This window comes from Nyctereutes procyonoides, unplaced genomic scaffold (genome assembly GCF_905146905.1).
Source record: "Nyctereutes procyonoides isolate TBG_1078 unplaced genomic scaffold, NYPRO_anot_genome, whole genome shotgun sequence".
In the NCBI taxonomy this organism is placed as follows: Eukaryota; Metazoa; Chordata; class Mammalia; order Carnivora; family Canidae; genus Nyctereutes; species Nyctereutes procyonoides.
In genome coordinates, this window is record NW_026575120.1 from 36,192,502 (window position 1) to 36,218,247 (window position 25,746).

Consider the following 25,746-nt stretch of genomic DNA (forward strand, 5'->3'; position numbering starts at 1 on the left):
ATAAGCAAACACAAAATGAAATCCATTTCCCCCCTTCTTCTGTTATGATAGTGAAACAGAAAAGTGGAAAGAAGAAAAATATCCACCCATTGTGCTATTCCTATTATTTACCAAATTTCCATATGTCATCATTCAGTGATCATAGTCACAAGCACTAGAGGAAAAGTTTGGCTAATGTAAGCAGAAAACACAGTTATTAAAGGGTACTAAACAGCTCACAAAAATCTCTGAAATTAGGCGTGGAGTTGAATAACATTATGAAAAATGATCAAAAAACATTCTGCAGAACTGGTCCATGGCAGATGCCACCAGTATTTCTTGAGCCTGGAGACTGTAGTGTGTTCTGCAGATACTCACCACTCCTGCACTGTTACCACTGCTGATTCTAGAAACCACATTTGCTCTGCCTCGAGTTCCGGGCTCATAACATTGTGTTCTAGGTAGTTCCTCCCTTCTTGCATTGCTAGTCCTTGTCCCAAATCTGGCATGAAAGCACCAAACTGACAGAGCCTGGGTCACACCCTGTGCTCTTGCTGTAAGGGATGCTGAGAACATTTTAGCCTCTTTTGAGGGGTGGATACCCCAAACACAGAAGGAAGGTTCAGATGCTGGTTGAAAAAAAATCATGACAGGTGATGGCTTACATTTCACCCAAATCAACATATCACCTTCTTTCCATGTTTACTCCATTCTTCCTCTGGAATGTCAAAGTCCTGCATGGATAGTCTGCTACCTGTCTACTGATGTGAAACACATACCGCAAATATACCTTGTTTAAAGTGATAGGGGAAAGGTGATAAAAGAAGAAAATTAGCAACAGCCAGGAGGAGAATATGCGAAGATGCTGTACCCTATTTGTGTGACTGGTGTAGGGTCACCATGTGACTTTTGTCCACCTCCCGTCCCATGATCCCTCACCTTCACCCTCACCCAGCTGCACAACTTGTTGGTGTTCTTCACCCAAAGGGTCATCCAGTCTTCCTTCTGAGAAAGCAGAAATGTTGAGTGGGCATTAGGTATGTGGAAACATATCATGTACCTCAGAGTCTACTGGTTAAATTTCTGTTTTCCTCATTTTCATTGCATAGACTGTATACTTTTCAGGGCGACATTTTCTCAGCCAGTGCTAATACATTAATTTCTAGTGGGCCCACTGGAGATTACAGGAATTCCCAATTAGTGGATGTTTATGAAGGACATTCTGAATGCTCAGGAAAAAGGAAAGAGCTGTCAATGCAGGGCAGCATAAGAGGAAATGCTACACTAAGGCCGTTAATAGGAAACTTAAAGTTGGGTGCTGAGAAATATTTGAGAAAAAAAAATCTGATTCAGTGTTTCATAACCATAATGGCATATCCATAAAGTTCTTCTGTAAAACAAGCCCTTTGGGGACATCTGGGTATGAAAGGTTGTCTTGTTTCTCTGGTGGACTGTAACATTTAATCTCCACTGGGCTTTAGGGTAATTAGTCACAATGGATAGTGATACTTCAATGCATGTGTGTCATCTTAGAACATCTATGAACACACGTCTTTTAGTAAAAAAAAATCTTAATTAACTTATTTTACTTATGTATATAAAGGAAAATAAAGGATTTTGGTAGATTCTTAATCTTAAAATGGATGCATTTAAGTGATTTTTGACATGACAAGTCTAACCATGAAAAATGCTACTCTCCAATTTGCCCTTTGGAACCTGGATCTGACTGTTCTTCTGGCTCTGGAAGAAACAGCATCGCATGCTGGCCATAAATTAGATCAGTTTCTCAACCTTGTCGCTGTCGATGTTTGGGGCCATATAATACTTTGTTGTAGGGGACTGTCCTGTCCATCGTGGGGTCTTTGGTAGCACCTCTGGCCTCTACCCACTAGACAACTAAATGTCCCGTGGTGGATAAAATGACCCTCCAGTGGAGAGACACTGGGTAAGAGCATATACAACAAAGCAATCCACCAGATAGTGTTTCCCAGTGGAAGACATCCCGACTCTTCAACAGATTATTCTACTTGAGTAATGTGTTAACATGGTGAGACTTGTGAATCCTCAAGCATTAGACCATTTCCTTATCTCTTTTTTTTTCTTAACAATACAAGTAAAATTATGATATTTGAGTTCTCATAAGGGAGGCAAGAAGTGCTTTCCATGTGTTAACTAATTTGGTTCTCAGTGTTAGCCTTGGGGGAAAGCATTTTTATTAGACCCATTTCATAGAAGCTGCACTGGAGCCCCAGAGAGGATAAGAAACATCCTTTAAGGCCACACTGCTGGGATAAAGCCAAGATTTTGCAAATTGATTTTTAAAACATATTACTTTCTTTTGAATTACTTGTGCCTGGCAAAACTTTTCCAACAGTACAAAAAGGTGCATTATAACCAAAAATCTCTTCACACATGTACTGCAGTCTTCTTTCAAGGCAAACATAGTTTGTATGTGTGTATGTATAGTCCCCTTAAACATAATTAGTAGCAAGCCACAAAAACTACCTTAGATCTTGCTCTTTTTACTACACAACCATTTTGTGTCATTAATATAGAGAGAGCTATCTCATTATTTTTTACATGAACACAATCAGCTCTTGGTAGAATTCCAAAATGTTTCTATTATAAAAATTCAAAAACCTACAGAAGAAGATGTATAGTAACAAATCTCCATGTATACATGAATACAACGCTCAAATTCAAAATGATCAAATTATGGCCAATCTTGTTTTATATACAGCCTCACCATTTCCTCTTCCCTCAATCATTCTGAAACAATATTTTACTGTGAACTTCTAAAATATATAAACTGGGCAGCCCAGGTGGCTCAGCGGTTTAGTGCTGCCTTCAGCCCAGGGCCTATCCTGGAGACTCAGGATTGAGTCCCACGTCAGGCTCCCTGCTTGGAGCCTGTTTCTCCCTCTGCCTGTGTCTCTGCCTCTCTCTCTCTCTCTCTCTCTGTGTGTGTGTGTGTGTGTGTGTCTCATGAATAAATAAAGTCTTTAAAAAATAAAAAAATAATATTTTTGGTTAATTTATAACAAAAATACTATTATTCCATCTAAAATTTTTTTAAGAAATTTCCTTCATATCAATTATTCACCAAATGTTCTTATAACTACTTTTCTCCCATTTACACCCTGATTTTTAAAAAAATAATATTTATTTTTTTATTTAGAAAGAGAGAGTGTGTGTGTGAGCACAGAGGGGGTAGATGCAGAGGAAAAAGGAGAGGGTGAAGGAGAGAATTCAAGCAGATTCTCCATTGAGCATGGAGCCTGATATAGAGCTTGATCTCACAACCCATGAGATTGTGACCTGAGCCAAAACCAAGAACTGGACGTTTAAATGACTGAGCCACTCAGGTGCCCTTTACATCCCGATCTTTGAAAATACTCTTTGTAATATGTATTTGCTGGACCAAGAGCAAACAAAATTTAAAGAAAACCAAGTCAGAAGCAAACTGAGTCTCCAGTTTGGATCACATTCTGTGGTCTGATCTGTTGAAGTTGAAGACCATGTGCTGCTCCTGGTCTTTCTTATGAGATGACACTAAGTGGCCTCTACTCTAGACTGTCTATTATCTTGTCTGTTAAATCTTTAAAAAATAATTTCACATCTCTGTGTGTATCCAGATTCTGTTTAGAATTGTGTTGTTCCCTTTGAGAAATTTCCATGAACATTTTTTTTTGTAGTGTGGATTTTCCAGCAATAAATCTGTTTAAAAAATAAATAAATAAAATAAATCCTTTTTTTGTGTGTGTCTGATGAACTCCTATTTCTTCTTCATCTTTGTAAGATATTTTCTCTGGGTATAGAAATTTGAGTTGACAACTATTCTTTTTTTATCCAGCATTTTATTATTGTCACTCCATTTCCTTCCAGCTTGCGTAGGTTTATTTTTTGTTTGTATTTTTAAAGACTTTGAATAATCTCTACACCCAGCATAGGGCTTGAACCTACAACCCAAGGTCAAGAGTCGCACATTCCACCTACTGAGTAGCCAGGTGCTCCCAGACTGTATATTTTTAAAGAGAAGTCTTTTAATTCATTTCTTTGTTCTTCTGCATATAACATATATGCTTTTCTTGATACTTGTAACATTTTCACCTTTTTCTTTAAATCAGTTGAAATATATCTCTAGTCATTTTTATTTGTTTGCTTGTTTTTGTAATTATCCCCTTAGTGTTCTCTGAACCTCTCATGTCTGTAGTTTGATGTATTGCATGATTTATGGAAAACCTCCTGTCATCTTTTTAGATACTATTCTTTGTTCTTTTCTTTCTGTTCTCCTTCTGGGATTCCATCTGTGAATATATTACTTTGATTTGTACCCTCCTATGAGCAGCCACTGCACTGTTGTCCATTTATCTTAAAGAAATGAACACTTATTCTCTCACAAAATCTTATTTTTTTTAAGAATTGTATTTATTTATTCATGAGAGACACAGAGAAAGAGAGAGGCAGAGACAAAGGCTGTGAGAGAATCAGGCTTCCTGCTAGGAGCCCAATGTAAGACTCAATCCTGGACCCCAGGATCATGCCCTGAGCCAAAGGCAGTCACTCAACAGCTGAGCCACCAGGCATCCCCTCATGCAAAAACTTATGTATTAGTGTTTACAGCAGCTTTATTTATAATAACACTATCCAGGGCAGCCCAGGTGGCTCAGTGGTTTAGCGCCACCTTCAGCCCTGGGCCTGATCCTGGAGACCCAGGATTGAGTCCCACATCGAGCTCCCTGCATGGAGCCTGCTTCTCCCTCTGTCTGTGTCTCTCTGCCTTTCACTGTGTGTGTGTGTGTGTGTGTGTGTGTGTGTGTGTGTGTCTCATGAATAAATAAATAAAATCTTTTTGGAATTAAGTAAAAGGTAGTACATACACACCATAGAATACTTTATCAACAATAAAAAGAAATGAAAATTGATAGACATAACCTGGTGAATCTCCAAAGAACTATACTGAGTAAAAACCAATCCCAGAAGAGATATAGAATATGATTCCATTTATATATAATTCTTCAACTGCCAAAATTCTAGTTATGGAGTACAGATAGTGATCACCAGAGGTTAAGGAAAAGATAAGATCTGCACGGAAGTGGTGTGGCTATAAAAGGACCACATGAGAGATTCTTGTAGTGATGGAACATTCTTGGCTACATCAATGTCAATATCTTGTGATATATTAATATCACATTATTATATATCATATGATTATAATATGAATATACTTATATCCTATTATATATCATGTTATCTTATGAAATGGCACTATAGCTTTGCAGGATGTTACTTACAATGGGAGAAACAGGGCAAAGGTACAAGGATACCTCTGTATTTATTTCCTATAATAGTATGTATATCCATGAGATCTTAAACTACAATGTTTAATTAAAAATAAAATTTGAATCCCTCCAAAATGTATACACATGAAATCATCATGTTGTGTGCTTTAAATATTTTGCAATTTTATTTGTCAATTATATGTTTATAAGCCTGAAAAAGTTGGAAGAGGGAAAGAAGTTTCACCCTTCTGTGTTAAGGATCGTGGATGATCTTAATTCTTTTGTTTTTTTCAGCAGTTGCTGATACTTCCTTTATCAACTTTTTGTACATTTAGATCTTTAAGTCTATCTACGTGATGCTGTTATAGTACCATGAGGAATGTCCTAGGATATCCATCATACTTGCAGTAGCCAAAGAAGCCCACTGGACACTATGCATGTATCAGGGAAGGGAAGCACATCTCTCCTGTCTCCAGAAGAAGTAAGGGCATCTGGAGCCAGAAGGGGAGAATGGGTGTTTCCACCAGATTTAGATGCAGCCAGTCACTGCTCCCTGGACTGGGGTCTTGAAGGCTAAAGTCTGGTTTGGGCTCTAGGAGGACATGTTCCAACCTCAGAAGGCTGGCTTCTCTGACTCTTTAGAATGGCCTAAAGCTGCAATGAAGATGTGAGAGGCAGAGGGATGGAGAAGAACCTTCCATAGGGAGAAGGGCAGGGTGGAGGCCCTGTCCTGTGCATTGGGAGTGGTGGCAGCAATTAACATTGCCATGCAGGAGGCTCCTGGGGGGATGTGTCAGCCCTCCCCTGCAAATGCAGCTGCTGCCAAAGCTCATTAGGTCTGTGTGTGGGCTGTTTCTAGCTCCTGTCCGTGTCCTCCCAGTAGTGTCCCTAGCAATGGCAAGTAGTCCCGGGTGACTGAGGAGCCCTGGGACCCAAGGAATTTGGGATGTCTCTTCCTGTGGTCCATCCTTGTGCTGGAGGGAGAGCTCTTGAGACCAGCTTACATCTAGAGGAAAACAGACACATCTCCTTTGTCAGCACTGATTAACATCTGAGAGGCATCCACAGGCTGTGGGAGTGTGGCCCTGGCAGGGACAGAGACAGAAATGATGTGACTTGTTAGGGACTTGGGTCAGGGGCATGAAACAGGACTGGCGAAATCTTCTCATCCTAAGCATTATAGCAAATGTGGTGAAATGCTTTGCATTTCAATGCTTTGCAGGAGTGTGAAGCTTGGGTAATATGTATTCTCAATTCCAAAGCTTAGTACGGACACACAGAGAGAAAGACCATTAGGGAAGAAGCCCAGAAATAGAAAATCTTTCATTAGGTATTGATATTGGTTAGCAGGATGTGGGAGTATTATATTACATTTCCAAGAAAGATACATTATCACTTGCTCTAATTCCTTGTATCTCAATTATTTCTGAAGTGTTTGATAATGACTATATATTATGGTTTTCTTTTTTTGTAACAGATAAATGAAGATGTAGGGCAATTAAGGGCCTACTCATAGACCCCTGACACTCAGACTCAGTTCATTAACTGGAGGCAAGCTTCTGGTCATCCCAGAGTTGGTTTCCCTAGAACTGGCTGTGGGGATTGCACCATGGAGACTTGCTAGACAGAGGGAATTGTATTGCCTTGAAAACCCTAGTCTTAGCCACAGGGAACAAGAAGTATAAAGAAGACAAGGCTTTACAGGAGACCATGATACAATATGTTGCCAAAAGTGAGTGTCAGGTTCATACAGGTTTGAGAAACTGGGACTTGGGAAATGGTCTCAGAGGAAGTGAAAAGTCAGGTAACCAAGTCAGGCTAGAAGAAGTTCACCAGACCACAAAGAGAATAAAGTAATTGTTCTTTCAGGATGTCAAACCCACCTTTGAGATACCAGCCACCCAAGCCCCCCGTGACTCATCTGTTTTCATACGTTAGAATCATGCAAGTACTCCTGCTCAGGATGGATGCTCTCACTGTGGCCATCAACTAACTCTTCAGTCGGGAGTCAGAGAAATCTCTCTCTACATGGAAGTGCCATTTCTATGGCCAGTTCACCTTGTTGAAGGTATGGCTCTGAGTCACTCTGAGCAGCATGAGAGAGCCTTATCTGCTGGTTGTGGGGCCTTCCTATAGGTGTTGTGGTTCTGTATTTGCGACTTTCATTTGTCCCAGTCAGGACTAGTTAGCTCCCCAATGCACAAGGTCACATAGATTTCAGGCAAATGGACAGATTTTCTTTGTTTAAAGAACTGACTAAAGTTGAACTTTTGGATTAGTTGTATTAAGTTAGATAAAATGTGTTGGATTAGGAATCTGAACACTTGGTTTTTGTTTGCATATCCCTTCTGTCCTAGAGAGAAAGCATTTTGGTTCTATTTGCTGTTTGTATTAATAATTGGATAATGGGAGAAGGCACATGGAGGTACTTTAACTGTGGCCAATGTTTCTATTTAAACAATGAAGTGTTGATGTCTGTATCAATGCCTGAGACCTGATTTTTCCTGTAATTTCAGTGTTACTACTGGTGTCTCCTCCATCTGTTAGGAGATGAGAACCTAACAGAATTAGAAATTCTGGAATTAGAATTTAGGAATTAGGAATTAGAATTAGGAATTAATAGTTAGGAATTAGAACCTAATAGTTAGGAATTAGAATCTAACAGTTTTCTAATATGTGACCTATTTTCAAAGCACAATAAGGTCAGATAATTTATATCTTTCAAATCCCATTTGGAATATTTACATCTAAAAAATTCACAAATAGAATCATTTCCACATAAAAAGAATAAACATAGATGTTTTTTCTAATTTATTAATCTACCAGATGTTCAGAAATGGACTCTATCACTGTAGAAAACAGAAATATTTTGATATCAATTAACTAAAACAAAAAAATCTAACCAAGGGAAAGGACTTTAGAAGTATATATACTATTCCATGGGTTAAAAGTAATTAGCTAATGTATCCATGAAAGGTAATTAAGTATTAGCAGCAGTGGACATAGGCAGGCTCAGTGAGATTCAAAAGCAAGTAGATAGAAAGAGACAGGGCAGTGGTGGTATATTAGCAGTGTGAATGAAGTTGAAGGGGGAGGTGAGAGATTTGTGATTGAACAATGAAAGAAGAGAATTTGTTTTGTGGAGTGTAAGGAAGAAGGAAAAATTAAACATGATGTCTTGGGAGAGAGGAAGAATTTTATTAGCCTATTGATAGAGGTAACAGAGCCTGGTGCACATACGGCTTGTGGAGATATGAGTTGAATCAATGGTGAGCTATTTAGGAATCATTCCTTAAGCTGTGAAGAAGCATCTGGACTTTGTAGAGACGTCCAGGAGGTCACTGTGGGCTTGAGATGGAAGATCCAGTGTTAGAGACAAGTCCTTCAAGCAGTAGCTATAGGAAGAACACAAGTTCTGTGCATAGAACCTTAGAAAATCCTCACAGTAACACAGCAGGAGAGTTTAAAATAATTATCAAAGACTATAGACAAAAACATTAGTTTGGAAGAAAATCAGGACAGAAGAGTATCATACAGTGGAGAGTTTGAAGGAACAAACAGTTCAATTGTTTAAACAATAAAGAAATAAAGTAGAATAAGATCTCTGAATCTGATGATTAGAAAGCCATGAATGCCCTTCAAGAATGCAGTATCCATGGATTCATGAAGATGGGAACTAGATTTCCACGGCTTGAAGGATGAATGTTGTGAGGAACTATACCCTGCAAGTGGACACCAATCATCTGGGAACTCTGGGTGTGAAAGGAAGAGAGACTCAGAATGGTAATCATGTAGCAACAGTTGGGTTTTTATAATGAAGGAAAAGGAATCAACCAGGAACAAGAGAAACCCAGGATAGTAGAAAGGGGAATGAATGAAGGAATAAGATCCCAAAGGTGATCAAAGTGAAATGAAAGGTCAATCAGCTATCCTCACAAAGTGTCACTGATGGACCAACTGTACATCTTTCAAACATTTGAGTTCACCAATGACCCTTTCATTTGGCCAATATTTCCCACATGTTATGAATTAAAAAAAATATAAAGTTAAGAGAAGCTTGCTCAAGTAGCTTGCTCTAGCCTTCAGCAAGCAGGAGAGAGCGTATTTAAAGCAAGAACTTCCAGGCTTTAAAGGTCCTGCTTTCTCTGGGATGTGACACTGTCACTCATTTGTCATGAGACTAAGGCTGTAGTAGAGAGATGTGTGGGGTGGGTGAGAGGAGCAGAGTGAGTCATGGGCTGGCTTGTCCAAATAGCTTGCACATGCAACAGGGGGACAGTGATGGGAAGACAATCTGTTCTGTGTCTTTTTCTTCCACTTGAGCATTAGGAGTAAAGGGAAGCATAATACCGCCCTTGAAATCCCAACATCCAGCAAAGATGGGACTTAAAGATATTTTCCAAATTAATCAAAAACAAATGTCTACTTCCTATGCAGATCTGCTAAATAGTCAACAAAACTAAACAGATTTATTTACTCTTCCTCCTTTTATAGAAAGCCAAAGAAAGCCATTTCCATACTGTCCTTTTTACTGAGACTATACACAAGGGCTAGAGTTGTAGAAAAATAAAAAACAAGTCAGAATAAGTGAAAAAATGAGGACGAAATGAGCACTCTTCTCTCTCTCCTTCCAAAGATCAACGACACCAAATTCTCAAAAGACCTTTATTTTCCTGCCCAATAGATTTCAAATCTTCTAAAGGTTTTGCTTCCTTTTTTTTTTAATGTCTGAAATTATGGACAGGATATGAGAGGGAAGCACAGCACTTGTTACTCTGTCTCTGCCAGGTCGGGCTCCTGCTATAGCTCACCCATAAACAGAGTTGCTACTGCCAGGATGAGTTTATGAAGTACTTTCCCCTTGGTTATCTCCATTTGAACTTAAACACTTGTGAGTTATGCAACGTTGCCCATTTTGTATGTAAAAGTTTAAATGTCTAACTCAATCTCATCTCTTTTAAGTCATTAAAACAAGATTCATATTCAGGTTCTTTAATTCCAGATTTTTTTAAATAATAAATTTATTTTTTTATTGGTGTTCAATTTGCCAACATACCGAATAACACCCAGTGCTCATCCCGTCAAGTGCCCCCCTCAGTGCCCGTCACCCAGTCACCCCCACCCCCCGCCCTCCTCCCCTTCCACCACCCCTAGTTCGTTTCCCAGAGTTAGGAGTCTTCATGCTCTGTCTCCCTTTCTGATATTTCCTACCCATTTCTTCTCCCTTCCCTTCTATTCCCTTTCACTATTATTTATATTCCTCAAATGAATGAGACCATATAATGTTTGTCCTTCTGCAATTCCAGATTTTTCCATGAGACACCAGCCTTATTTGCAGTATATATCTCACTCCTCCAACTTTTTTTCTTTTGTAGTTTATTTATACATTTCATCATCTTTTGTGCACTAGATACATGTAGGGTTGTCCTTGAACTTTGACCCACGTTTACCGTCATTGCTTCCTTTACCACCCATTGTCATCTACATTTCCCTCCTGCCCTGGAAACTCAGGTAAACAGGAGAGATATTAAACTTCCAAAAATTGCACTGTGTGATCTCCTGGCTTTAACTGACTCCCTGAGATCACACCCTGTCTTTATGAAGGTGCTCGTCTCCTCTCTTATGTAAAGTAGATACAATGAGTATTATGATTAAGCCTATGATATTGGTACATATGATAAAAAATATCTAGTTCTGACAGATTATTATGATGTGCATTCTTTGAAGAAGTTATTCTTATGGTTCTTTTTTTTTATTCTTATGGTTCTTTAATTCAACAGCTGCTTGTACTCTCTGACTCTCTGCAGACTAATAATCTTCATAGTTTTTAATGGAAATAGATAACCAGACATGGGCGAGAGAGTTTATTCTCCTTGGCCTGTCCAGTGACTGGGACACACAGGTCTCCCTCTTTGTCCTGTTCTTGATCACATACATGGTGACAGTGCTGGGAAACTTCCTCATCATTCTTCTGATCAGACTGGACAGCCGACTCCACACTCCCATGTATTTCTTTCTCACCAACCTCTCCCTCGTTGATGTCTCTTATGCCACAAGCATCGTTCCTCAGATGTTGGCACATCTTCTTGCAGCCCATAAAGCAATCCCATTTGTGAGCTGTGCCGCCCAGTTATTCTTCTCCCTGGGCTTGGGTGGGATTGAGTTTGTTCTACTGGCGGTGATGGCCTATGACCGCTATGTGGCTGTGTGTGACCCCCTGCGATACTCGGTCATCATGCACGGAGGGCTCTGTACTAGGTTGGCCATCACCTCCTGGGTCAGTGGCTCTATGAACTCTCTCATGCAGACTGTCATCACATTTCAGCTGCCCATGTGCACAAACAAGTACATTGATCACATATCCTGCGAACTCCTAGCTGTGGTCAGACTGGCTTGTGTGGATACTTCCTCCAACGAGATTGCAATCATGGTTTCTAGCATTGTTCTGCTGATGACACCTTTCTGCCTGGTTCTCCTGTCCTACATCCAGATCATCTCCACTATCCTAAAGATCCAGTCCACAGAGGGAAGAAAGAAAGCCTTCCACACCTGTGCCTCTCACCTCACAGTGGTTGTCCTGTGCTATGGCATGACCATCTTCACTTACATCCAGCCCCATTCTGGCCCCTCTATCCTTCGGGAGAAGTTAATCTCTCTCTTCTATGCCATTTTAATGCCCATGCTGAACCCCATGATTTATAGTCTAAGGAATAAGGAGGTGAAGGGAGCCTGGCAGAAAGTATTAGGGCAGTTATCTGGGTTAATATCAAAACTGGCAACTTGATGGATCTTGAACATCAGTTAGAGAAAAGAGCTTTCCCTGTGTTTTCTCCTACTTAACTCAGATATGGCAGGCATCACCTGCATTGCCCTGGCAACCAGGATGGAGATGACGACACATGTACTGGTGGTGCTGGGTAGGAGGCTGGAGGTTGGGTTGGGGTGTGGGATGTGGGCATATTTTTATGTCACATCAGCACGTTCAGTGGAGATGAGCACTGCTGAACTGGACTTCCCACCCTTACTCAATCTCCATTCATGTGGCCTGAAAGTGATGAACAAAAAGTACAGTTTGCTGTTTTGATTGTCACATTGTTTGTAATCAGAGACCTATTCACGGATCTTACTTTGGAACACTGGTGCATAATCATCCAAATTTTGTGCAAGGTTATAGTGCTTCCATTGGGAACAAAAGCATTTTCATATTTTAGACTCAGAATACTGCACAGCATATGTATCCACATCTAGTAACTGTGTGAGTCACTCTTCTGAGGACAGAGATGCTATCAAGGCCGTGAAGATGTCTGTGTGCTGGACCTGCTACCTATGCACATAGCATCTTCTCTCAGTGATGAAGATACCTCAAGACAAAAGCATCAATTGAAGGTCTTGTTTTCTAGTGATGAGAATGTAACAAAGGTTTTCGTACAAGGCTACTACTGGCCAAGGAAAAGCCTGTTTGGGGCACTATGTGACATAAAAATACAAACAGTTTAAGAGGAATTTTACTACATATGTAAGGAGTACCATTTACATGTTAAACAACCCCATTTCTGAAATAAATATTAAGTCTTTTACTAGACTTTAAATACAGAATAACACATAAATTTTGATATAATATATAAAATATAAAAGCTCTAGTTAATTTTAGAAGGGATAGACTGCTCATCCAAAACCAATGAAAAAGAAGACAGCTTTATATGCATTCGGTGAAGGTGGGTATCTATGCACTGTCTCCTTCTAGTCTTCGTATTGAAACATCATCCCTCGTCCTATATTCACGGGACCCTAGTTGCGCCTTGTAAACTAGTGAGGTGAATAGTCTAGAGAGTAAGCCTTTGGGATGATTGCAAAAGTCTTCCTGTATGAAAAGACCAGAAAAAGTTCAGCTGGCAACCAGGAAAGTAGTACAAGTTACCGAGATGACAACAACCCAAGAGGAGACAGCCACTGAAAAAAAATAGAGCTGGATGAGAGTACAAGAGTTCAAAATTCCCTGAAGCCATGATTGCAGGGCAGAGAAGAAGAAGTAATGAGGATGGATGAGGCAGGTAAAGAGGGTCAGATCACAAAGGGCATTGAATGCCAAATTATATTTTAATTTTACTTAAAACCAATGTGTAGGTAGCAAGGATTTTTAAACAAGGATATGACTTGATAAAATTTACATTTTAGAATGATCGCTCTTGGCAATGATTTGGAGGAAAAAGAGGTTATAGGCCAGGAGACCAGTTGGCTGATTTCTCCAGTGACACTATTGAGACATTAGAAGAATCTGAATGAAAAAGAAAAAGTCGAGCCAAGTCACATCATCTAAAAGAGATTTTGGGGACTCCTGGGTGGCTCAGTGGTTGAGCGCCGCCTTCAGCCCAGGGTGTGATCCCGGAGTCCAGGGATAGAGTCCCATGTCATGCTCCCTGCATGGAGCCTGCTTCTCCCTCTGCCTGTGTCTCTGCCTCTCTCTCTCTCTCTCTCTCTCTCTCTCTCTCTCTCCTCTCTCTTTCTCTCTCTCTGTGTCCATCATGAATAAATAAATAAAATCTTTGAAAACAAAAAGTGGTTTCGAAGGACACTGCACTTCCCCTGATTGCAATTCCTACGTGTACCCCACACTTCCTCTAAGGCGTCATTATCCTGGTATGAATATTGTGTAAATCATGGAGGAAAATGCAAAATTTACCACCATGAACAACAATAAAATGGTAAGAGATAGAGGTGAAAGAAGCAGAAAATTGGTCAAAAATACAAATGAACACATGACGCACAAAGGAGGAAAGTCCGTGAAGATGCTGTATGCTCATTTCTACAACCAGTTGACATGCTCCGGACTCCCCTTCACCATTCATCGCAGGATCCCTTTGCCTTCCCCAGGCCCCCATGACTTTGCCTTTGCCCCTTCACCCCCCTCTCCAAGGTCAACAGCGCAGGTGATCCCTCTGAACCTGCTCCTCTGTCCCATGCTCACTGATCATTTCTCAGCTCAACTGAGTCAACTCAGGAGCAACCTTTGTTTCTGTTTCTGTGTGCTTCGTGCCCAGCACTTCTACTTAATCCCTCCATGTAGCTTCCAATCTTTATGGAAATTCTCATGCACTTATGACACTGTCCATCTCTTCTACTAGATCCTTGAACTGACTTGTGAGAGTTATCTTAAACCCCTGTGTGATAGTTCCTGCGACCAAGTACACCTGATCCTGGTTCTGCTAATTTCTTGGTTCAGGGACACTGACATTTTTCTTGCCTTTTCCTCCGACCTTTAGTTTTGCCTGAAAATGGAACATTTTGCATGTAGGGAAAAGAGCAGTATGCCTTGAAATGGGCACGTGTCATCTGTCTGTCCCGTGGTCTTGCTTGGTGAGGAGAGTGTGGGAATCAACGGACTCCTGGCTTGAGTGGGGCTTGAGTTTTGTGTTGCTGCGATTATCCCCATCTACCAACAAATTACTTTCCCCTCTTGAGACTTGTGCCTAGTGTGGAGTGTCCAGGGCTGGGAGGGCTTTTCCCAGTGTCGCCGAACCACCCTGAGTGTTCGGCTCTGCTGTGAGGCTGCATGTGGAGAGTGTCTGTCTGCAGGCTGCCCCTGGCCCTGGTTCACAGCTGTGTCTTGTTTCTCAATCCTGCTGGCCTGGTGTTGGAGGCTGAGGCTTTATCGCTCTGTCTTGGCTCTTTCTCAGTCTCAGCCATGTCCTTTGTCCCCAGGTCTCAGGGTTGGGGCCATCTTGGGGGACTTTCCACCTCTGCAGACTGAGGAGAGGGCTCCCAGTCTGAACAGAGTGGCTTCCTGCCCCAAGGACCATCATGGAAGAATGATGTGTTTTGTTTCCTGTTCTCTTTCCTCAGTGATGAGTCTTCATCAGCCTCTGAGGGAAACGGTTTGCTGCCCTTCCCCCAGTGGCTCAGGCTTTTGTTATGTGATGGAGGCAGGACCTGGGCCCAGAGCTTGGCTTCTGCAACACAGCTGTGGTGCCTCCACCAGACCTGCACCATGCGGGAGGCATCCTCTGGCTCCCCCTTTTCCCTGAACAACGTGGCGAGGCCTGTCCCAAGCGTGTCTCAAAATCTTGAGAACTGGTGGGCACCGCTCTTTGCTGTGGCTCTCAGCCAGTCTATGCTTCTAGGAACCCACCCTCTAACTTCAGTGCCTTGTTAAAGCAATTCTCAGGGGCTTATTTGCTGGCCTGTTTTCCTCCCAGGCTCTGGCCCAGGTGAGTTAAGACTCACATCCTATCTCTTCCTGGATGTGCTGATCTTTCCTGAGGTTTCATGCTCTTGGGTCGCCCTGCAATCTCAGCTTTGGGATGATTTCAGGAACAGTTATGATTCTGTGGTTTAACCTTTCTTATTTTAGGAGGGAACCAATGTTCTTTCCAGCATTTTACAGCCTAAGTGGAAGCTAGAACAAGCTCAAGTGCTTTATATGTTTTTTTCTTTAAAGGAGACTGTGTTTTTAAGAGCAGTTTTAGATTCATAGCACGATTGAGCAGGAAATACAGAGAGTACACATATACTCACTGTGCCCCTCCCTGTTTTGCCTCTAGAAATGTCCTGCTCCAGAGAGGTACATTTTCACTCAACTTTATTCATTTTTTAAAAAAAATTTTATTTTAAGTAGATTCCATACCCAACATGGAGGTCAAACTCATGACCCTGAGACCAAGAGTTGCATGTTCTACCGACTGAACCAGCCAGGCACCTCCATAATCACTTACTTTTAAAGGTGTATTTTAAAAGACTAAGTATAAGTGGGATATGTGCATGATAATTCACAGGTAAGTAAAATATAAAATGGCAAATAATGATATTTAAGCCAAGGAATTTAAGTCAAATAAACTGCTTATGTGAAAACAACTTACCCAAATTCTATGCATAGTGTTTGGAGCAAACGATTCATTATATTCTTGTTTATCTTGCAAACCAAGCCTATAGATTAATAGCACATCTAATTGCATTTGTCACAAATGCCTCTTGAGAAAACGATTTTGATTCCTAGGCAGACACTGATGAGATGACCTTCCTGGGCAGAAGAGAGCATTTCCTCACAGGGAAGAGAAGCAGGGGAAACTGCAGTTGTGGTTGACTTTGAACCTCTTCTGTCTCAGTTAGTTGAGATGTGGCATTCAAGTCATTGGAGACTGTAGATCAAATATTTGTGAAGTGAATAATGGTAGAACAAAGTGTTATAATAATAGATTAATGTGACTATGGTTTACAGAATGAATTGTCTCAGGAGTTCTCAAATGTCTTCTATCAGAAACATCTGAAAGGCTCGTGTAGTCACAGTTTGCTGACCCTCCTGTGTAGGGTCTGATTCAGTGAGTTTGGGTAGAATGAAGCTATCATTCTTTGAAGTGCACTGAATTACTTAGCACTTTGCTGCAAATACTAAAACAACAGCATTAACAATGGAAAGGAACTATCCATGGGGCAAATGTTTCGACTAAGAGTGATATAACCTGCTGAGTGATGGTGGGTGAATGACAAGGCCCTGAGGATCTGGAGCAGGAGCAACTGTGAGAAGTGTGTGTGGGGTCTTTACCAAAGTCTGGAATTTGGGAGTTTCCCTTTGTTGTCTGCGGATGAGAGGAGGAGAGCAACAGTGATGTGACCATCTGGACACTGTTTCTACAGTTCTCTCAGCCATGGAATTTTTCCTACTTTTCTCAGAGAAAGTATCTAACCAATTCTGTCAACTGTGGGAGTTCAGAAATTCAGGTGAGGAATGAGAAGCATCTCTACTTTCCCTTTGTATTCCCTTTCTATTCTTTTCCCTTTCCCTTTCTAGAATATCACAGAAGCACTGTCAAAGTCACTGGGTGCTGTCGTATCAGATGTTATAGTAACATGGCAAAATGAAAGAGGGGACAAGCAGGATGATAGTCACATTGGTGAAAATAAAAGATGTGGGAGATAACTATAGGACATTAGGGAAATAAATGAGGTGACATGTGGATGATAAGGGGTTGCATACGTGGTTGGCTGAGCAGATAAGCAGATGGCTGAGTGAGTATGGAGATGGTTATAGACAGTGGGTAAATGCGTGTATATATAAATGATGATTCTGAGAGTGGGTATTTGAATGGGAGATAAGTGGACAAATGATTTACTTACAGGGTACATCATGCCTGGAGAGTATATCAGAGATGTAATGTGACTGCGTCCTGTGACTTTTACATTTAATGTATTCATAAAAATTAAAGATTTGGGAAGGTATGGAAAACTAACACTTCTGTACTTTGTTGAGAATTTCCGTGATATTTTCCTGTTTCTTTTTTTGTCTCAACATAAATCTTAATATTTTCTGCATCCCCTTTTAGGATGTTATTTGAAATCTTAAATCTTTGTATGCGATGTTACTGTTCTTAAAACTTGAAGAGTACCTTCAGAGATGTACGCAGGTGTGGATCCATCCTTGTAAAGCTTGCAGCAGGACCAGTCGGCTCTTTGAACAGATATCAGGGGAGTGAGGTACAGTGCTCCTGTGTTCAGAAGGAGAAGTGAAGGTATCCTGGAGCCAAAATAGATGACTGTTTTTTCACCAGGGTTGGTTGCAGACCTAATCACTGCTCAGTAGAATAGGGGCATAAGTGCTAAGTGTCAGATTTGGGCTATAGAATATCCTAGAGTCTCAGACAACTGGCATCTCCTCTTTTAGAATGACCTTTGGCTTCAGGAGGTTCCTGTGGTTGAGGAGAATGGGGAAGAACAGACTTCAGAGAGAGAAGCAAGGCAGCATGGAGACTCTGCCCTTGAGGATTGGGAGTGTGTAATACATAAAGCTCCTGAGGGAGTCTGTCAGCCTCACATTGCTGCTTCAGACACTGCTGTACCTCACCACATTTGTGTTGGAGCCAGTTGTGGGGCACCTGTGAACTTTCTAGCAGCTGTTTTTCTCACAAGTATACTAGTCCCAGGTGAGTAGTTAGCCAGGAGCTATGAGGAGTCTGGAACTCTTCATGTCTCTGGTCCATAACTTTGTTGGAAGGAAGAATTCTTTGAATTGACATGAACTGAGACTGAAGTGGACACATCTATTTGCCAGGCACTAATCAATGTTTGAGAGCTCTGATGGATGCACTAACAAATGGTGGGTATACACAGGGGTGTCTCGAGGGGCAGAAACAGAACTAATCTGACCTGTTAGGGAGTTTGGATCAAGGATGTGACCTATGGATGCTGCAGTCTTCTCACCCTAAACAGTGTGGCAAATGTAAAGTCATATGCCTTCTTGAAGCTAGAGGCTCAGGGACATTTCTGGTCTAATGGTTCTCATATCCAAATTACACACTCAGAGAAAGAGAGTACAATGGGGGGTGGGATGCAGAAAATGATTAATATTTAGAAATTGCAGTAATCAAGACAGTATGGTACTGACTCAAAAACAGACATGTAGATCAATGAACAGAATAGAAAACCCAGAAATGGACTCTCAACTCTATGGTCAACTAATCTTTGACAAAGTGGGAAAGCATATCCAATGGAAAAAAGATAGTCTCTTCAACAAATAGTGTTGAAAATTGGATAGCCACATGCAGAAGAATGATACTGGACCACTTTCTTAATGCCATACATAAAAGTAAACTCAAAATGGATGAAAGACCTATATGTGAGACAGGAATCCATCAAAATCCTAGGGGAGAACACAGGCAGTACTGTCTTTAACCACTGCTGTAGAACTTCTCACTAGACATGTCGTCAAAGACAAGGTAAACAAGAGAAAAAGTGAACTATTGGGACTTCATCAAGATAAAAAGCTTTTGCACAGCAAAGGGAACAGTCAACAATTTGTAAATGATTTATCAGATAAGAGGCTAGTATCCAAAATCTATAAGGAACTTGTCAAACTCAACACTCAAAGAACAAATAATCCAGTCAAGAAATGGGCACAAGACATGAACAAACATTTCTCCAAAGAAGATATACAAATGGCTAACACATTAAAAAATGCTGAAAAATCACATGAAATACAAATCAAAACCACAATGAGATACCACTCTACACCAGTCAGAATGGCTAAAATTAACAACTCCAGAAATAACAGATATGGGTGAGGGTGCAGAGAAAGGGAAACACTCTTACATTGTTGGTGGGAATGCAAACTGGTGAAGCCACTCTGGCAAACAGTATGGAAGTTCCTCAAAAAGTTAAAAATAGGGCTACTCTATAAACCAGAGATTGCACTGCTAGATGTTTACCCAAAGGATACACACCGTCACTAGAAGGGGCACATGCACCCCAATGTTTATAGCAGCAATGTTCACAAAAGCCAAAATATGGAAAGATATCCATCATCAGATAAATGGGTGAAGAATATGTGGTGTATGCACACACTCTATGGAATATTACTCAGCCATCAAAAAGAATGAAATCTTGCCATTTGCAATGACGTGGATGGAACTAGAATGAAATAAGTCAGTCGGATAAAGACAAATACCATATGAGTTCACTCATGTGGACTTTAAGAAGCAAACAGATGAACATAGGGAAGGGAAGGAAAAATAAAATAAGATGAAATCAAAGAGGGATACAAACTATAAGAGACGCTTAATTGTAGAAAAACTGAGGGTTGCTGGGGGGTGGGTGGGTGGATGGGGTCACTGGGTGATAGGCATCAGGGAGGGTACTTCATGTAATGAGCACTGGGTATTATATTGCAACTGATAAATCACTAAATTCTACCTCTGAAGCGAATAATACAATATATGTTAACTGAATTGAATTTAAATTTTTTAAAGAAGCTGGGAGCACTGGGTGGCTCAGTGGTTGAACATCTGCCTTCAGTTCAGGTCATGATCCTGGGGTCCTGGGATGGAGTCCCATATTGGGCTCCCTCTGCCTATGTTTCTGCCTCTCCCTCTGTGTCTCTCATGAATAAATAAATAAAATCTTTAAAAATAATTTAAAAAAGAAACTGAGGATGCTAGGAGGGACTTTGCCATATTTAGGGGGGCACCTAGAGGACAAGGCCAGATCTATAAAATGATAGTTTAGGTATTAATATTCATGAACATGTAATAGAAGTGTATTAAATTTCCAAAAAAAAGATAAATTGTTAGTAACTATGAAATCCCTTCTCAATCTTCCCGAAGAGTTTGTATACCAAATATTTTGATTTTCCTTTCAGTGTTATGAAATGTAAGATCCGTAGATTATTCAAAGTCCTACAACACTCAGAATGTGAACTGGAACTAGAATGGAGATCTCCTGACTCTCATTTTTGGGGTTAGTTCCTTTAGATTGGGGTGCAGGGATTCCCTATGGGAACAGTATAGATTGAAGGAACTATATTGTTGTATGTAGTCTCATTTCTAGGGACAAGTCATGCAAAGAAGCTGAGTATTTATTGAATGAAATCATGATAAAATGTGTTATCAAAGTGATTTGAGGATTGCATATATCGGAAAAACTGAGTCTCAATATTTGGCAATAATGTGAAATGCAAGGCACCAAGTCCAGGTGGGAAATAGCAAACTGGTTGCTTTCTGAGGATGTAAAACCATTAAAACATAAAACATTTGGTTGGTGCATGTATTCCTGCCAGTGATGGATACATTAACTATATACAATAACTAAGTATTGGCCATGGCTCAGATGAATCTTCCTATAAATTAAAGTGCTGTTTCTATTGACGGTCAAGTGTGTCAAGTAATGGTTCTTGTGTATTTTGACCAGCATGAGACAAAACATGTCTATAGGTTGTGAGACTCAACTTCATGTGCTTTGTTTCTATATTCAGGACTTTGTGCAGTAAAATTGTAGAGGACTCTAAGTAGGAAACTAATATGATTAAGACTTGATGGAGGATTGCAAAAGATGTGCATAGACTTTCAGAGGAGAGAAAGCTCCCCCCCCCCCGTAGTTGTAGGGCATTATTGATGTAACTACTGGGGGGGGTGGTAAATGGTTAGTGGGCTCAGTCATAAGCCTCAGTGTTTCAGACTGGATTTCTGAGGCTGATAATATTTTGTCCATCCACACATTCTTCGAATTGGCATGAATAGTGGGAAGAAATATGGCTCTGATTTATAATCCTGGAAAGTGAGGCACTGAGGAAATATTCTATAGTGTGCAATCTCATCTGTTCAAATAAAAATTCTCCCCTTGTAATGTAGATTTAAAAAGGTAAAAATAATTTCTTGAAGTAGCCAGCCAAAAGAAGTGGAGAAAGTTGGATAGTTTTAAGTGTATAAAGCACTCATCGGGGCAGGGAAATGTGATGTGGCAATGAATATTGCAAGTAGAAGAGAGACCTGTGCGTTAAACCCTAAATACTTCTATGTTTGCAGAGTTTAATCCAATATTTTGGAGTGTGTGTCCCTAGATTAGCAATGGAAACTAAATGAATCTAAAAGTGATTTTAAAATGGGAACAGCCGCAACTGAAGACATCTCCAGAGAACCACAAGTAATGATCCTGTCTATGTGGCACCAGGATGGTGAAAAGTCTGTCAGTGCTTGTTAGATTGTGTCTGTGGGTCAGATTTCTTGTCTTAATTGATGAGCATTTGCTCATAGTCCTTCAGGGCCTTATCAGTTCTGGGGAGAGTGTAGAAAAGGCTAAATGGACACTTCACTGTGTTGAAAAGCCATATAGTTACATGGGGGACACCCTTCCTCTCAGGCATCCTGCAGAGGTGTAGGGGGTTCAACATAGACGGGGCTCCCATCTGGCGGGTCTACTGGTTGGGGTTTAAGTAAATTATGACAGATGAGTTGGAGATGCCTCATTTCCAGGACTCCCAAATACCACGTGTTTATAAATTTTACCAAAAATTACTCCCTGAGAATTACCTATTAGAAATATATTTAACTTGACTTAAGATTTCAACTTTGCTGATATTCTTTTTCAGATGGAGAGAGGAATAGGCTATTTAATTTAATTTAAAATTTGTTAAGGGCAACTTTAGAGCATGAAATATTACTCAAAGGCAGACCTTAGTATAGGAAGTTACAGAGTTGGCATGAAAGTATTTGTTCATAGATGAAGTGTTAGAAGACAGACACAAAATAAAGGGAGCTAGGAATAAGCTAAGGCTAATTTTTTTTCTACCCCACGGACATAAAAGACAGTCCTGGATTTAATAACACCAAGCAGCATTGTCTGAATTGTTCACTGTTCATCTTGTTCGGGTGACATATACTTTCACCTGAAAAATGTTATCAGGTGATAAGAGATTGAAACAATAGGAAAAACACTTGCAGTTGAATTTATGGTGGTAGAGATGTTGAAAACTATCAACCTTATAATCCAGAAAATATATCCATGGAATCATGAATACATTTCCTTTTTTTAAAAGTAGTATATAAAGGTTGACTAAAATTTAACTTTAGGTATATTTTCTCGTGTAATAGGAGTTGAGGGAAAAATCTGTATGTCTATTTTTGCACTTTATTTCTTTGTTATGAAGAGCAGAACATTTCAGTCTTGATATGTGTGTAACTAGTAATTACTGGATAGTGAGAGGAGGCACATGGAGGAAGTTTTATCTAAGGTCTAACATGATAATAGTCCAACTGACAAAATTTGGTCTTGCTTCCCCATACCTTACCCCTAACTCTTCCTACATGTGAGTGCCATTCATATACTAGTTCACAATAAGGTTTGGTACTTTATCACTTAAACCTCCCACTTGATATCAGTTTATATTTAAACATTTCACTGAAAGGACAATATTCCACATAAAAGTAACAGATTTCAGGCATTAGTAACAGTAATTAAAGGAGATAATCAGGGCAGCCCCAGGTGGTTTGGTGCCGCCTTCAGCCCAGGGCCTGATCCTGGAGACCCCAAATTGAGTCCCACATCAGGCTCACTGCATGGAGCCTGCTTCTCCCTCTGCCTGTGTCTCTGCCTCTCTCTCTCTCTCTCTCTCTCTGTGTCTTTCATGAATAAAATAAAATCTTTAAAAAAATAAAGGAGATAATCATTCATGGAATATCTCTATGGCACCCTTCTTATTAGGTCACATAGTGTGCTCCATTGTTATGGCCATTAATTACCCTATATCCACCATAATTCATAAAATGCAAGCATGAAAAAATGCTTCCATAAGGAAGATGAACCAAGGAGTCTGTCATTCTTTAGTTTTATGTTCTGAGAAGACAGCATGGATTGTTTGTGAGTAGACTATGGTATCTTAAAACCTACGTAGAGGTGTGGTTTCAGATTTGTTGAGTATGAATATGATGTGACTCAATAGATGTGAAATAGGATTTTGTTGTTGATTAAAGGAATATTGTGGACCTAGCAAAAAGGTAAAGTAGCCAGAGTTAGAACAAATTATCAGAGGATGGGGGATCCCCGGGTGGCTCAGCGGTTTAGCGCCTGCCTTCAGCCCAGGGTATAATCCTGGAGACCCGGGATCGAGTCCCACGTCGGGCTCCCTGCATGGAGCCTGCTTCTCCTTCTGCCTCTCTCTCTGTGTGTGTGTGTCTCACGAATAAATAAATAAAATCCTTAAAAAAATTCTCTGAAGACAGCATAAAACACACTGTGCAGGAGGAAGAGCTAAATAGATGTGGCTCTTAACTATGGTTATTCTTCAACACTGGTTTTGAACACCAGTTGCCAGCCTAACCCTGTACTACAAGGTTTCTGTTACTTTATTTATGCAGACAAATGGAACAAATATTCCCACATTTACCCTTTGTTTTTTGACCTCAGTGAAAATGTTCAGGGAGAAATACAGATCCTACAAATTAGTTAGATCTGAGAAGACCAAGCTCTGGCTTTCTGATAGGAGTGGTGAGATCTGAAGTCTTCATCTGGCACCGAGTCCGTTTTCTACCCTAGGCCAGGCTAGAAACCCAGCTATATTTAAATGGAGATGATCCCAAAGTAATAAGGTGATGGTATTAACTGCAGGGCATGCTAAAAGCATCTGATGAACACACGTTTCCTCCTGCACTTGTCTTCCCAAAGGCCAATCTGCTTTATGTACCGAGTCCCAAAAAGGACTGTACAAGTATGGACAAAAGGTATACTTGGGTATTAAGGCTTTTGAAATAAGGCAGTGGTCTTTGGAAATGAATAGCAGCCTTGGTGGGTTAAAAGTAATCAGCTAACTTATCACTGAAAGTTACTTTGGTAGTAACAGCTTATTTTAATAAAATACTTTGCTGTAAAACACACAGTATGATAATAAATGCTAGAGATAATAAAAGTTAGAAGTAGAATGAGGCCAGATTGAGGATTGTGTGGAAATTCTTCTGTGCAGGTAAACCTTAATTCTGTGTATGCGCAGACATCATAGATGTGTTTGTGTGGTGAAGTGATGGGGAGACACTTATATCCCCTGATGAACTTGGAGGAAGTGTGTAGAAGTACGGAGTGAGTGGAGGTGGCATCAGGGAAATTTAAAAGGATGCCCTGAGCTCCATGAGGTGGGACGATGAAAGCAAGTGTGAGTGTGAATGCCATGATGGGAGGATGAGGAATATGCAATAAAGGAAATGAATAAAGAGGATTTATTCCATGGAGTGGGGAGGAGGAGGGAAAAGTCAAGCATGATGTGCTGGGAGAGTGGGAGAATTTTTGTTGGATTGACATAAATGAAGGAGTCAGGAGGGATCCTGTGTGTGAGGGGGTGAGTGGAGGCCTTGGTGAGAGATTTATGAGACAGACACTCATTTTGGTGTTGGGGAAAGCATCTGGGCAATCAGGGGAAAGGGCAGGAGATAAACATAGACTTGAGGGTGAGCTGCACACAGTTGATCACAATGGTTGTCATTAGAAATGACATGCCCTTCAAGGGAAAAAAAATCATAGAAGAATATAGTTGGTGGGCACAGAACTGACCAGATTCTCCCAGCAGTGGAGCAGGAAGGTTTGGAGAACTCTCCCCAGGAATGCAGATAAGCAGTAAGAGATCAGAGGCAACTCAGTAGAGAAGCACAGGATAGAGTTAAGGGTTAAAATACTTGACACTGTTAAAATGAAGAATGAAATAGATAAAAATCTGTGGAATCAGCAGGTTATTAGTATTTTTAATTTGAAAATTCTGTTGTCTAAGGAGGGTGGAAATTTCCGTGATGTTAGGATGCATGTTACAGGGAAATGAGTCTAGAAAGCATACACCAAAAGTTTGAGATGTGAAATAGAGTAAGAGCTAGAATGGCAATTACATAGGATATAGTTCTCTCTCCCTTTGGTGTCTCTCTCTCTCTCTCTTTTTGTCTTTTTCTTTTGTTTTGCTTTTGGTCATAGAAAAGCAGGGACAAGAGAAATCTGAAGATGGTAGGGAGGGGAATGAATGAAGGAATAAGATCCAGAATGTGATCACGAACATGAAGTCTACTGCATATTATCACTAAATGACAAGACACCTGCCCTGGTTCAGGGTCTTATGCAGCAACTCGACCTTCAACTCCTTGATTTTACCAACACCCCTTTACACCATCTGTATTGACCATATATTAGAGATGAAAAAATAAAGCGGCTGAGTAGCTTGCTTTACACTTCAGGCAGCAGAAGAGATGTAGGATTCAAA

The 25,746-nt window shown here is 40.4% G+C and overlaps 1 protein-coding gene across 1 annotated transcript; it reads left to right on the forward strand.

Annotated features, from left to right (window-relative positions):
- The first annotated feature begins 11,091 nt into the window (after positions 1-11,091).
- On the forward strand, positions 11,092-12,045 carry LOC129516188 (olfactory receptor-like protein OLF3). The gene has a single exon (XM_055335523.1). The coding sequence runs from the start codon at positions 11,092-11,094 to the stop codon at positions 12,043-12,045; it is 954 nt and encodes a 317-aa protein (XP_055191498.1).
- The last annotated feature ends 13,701 nt before the right edge of the window (positions 12,046-25,746 follow it).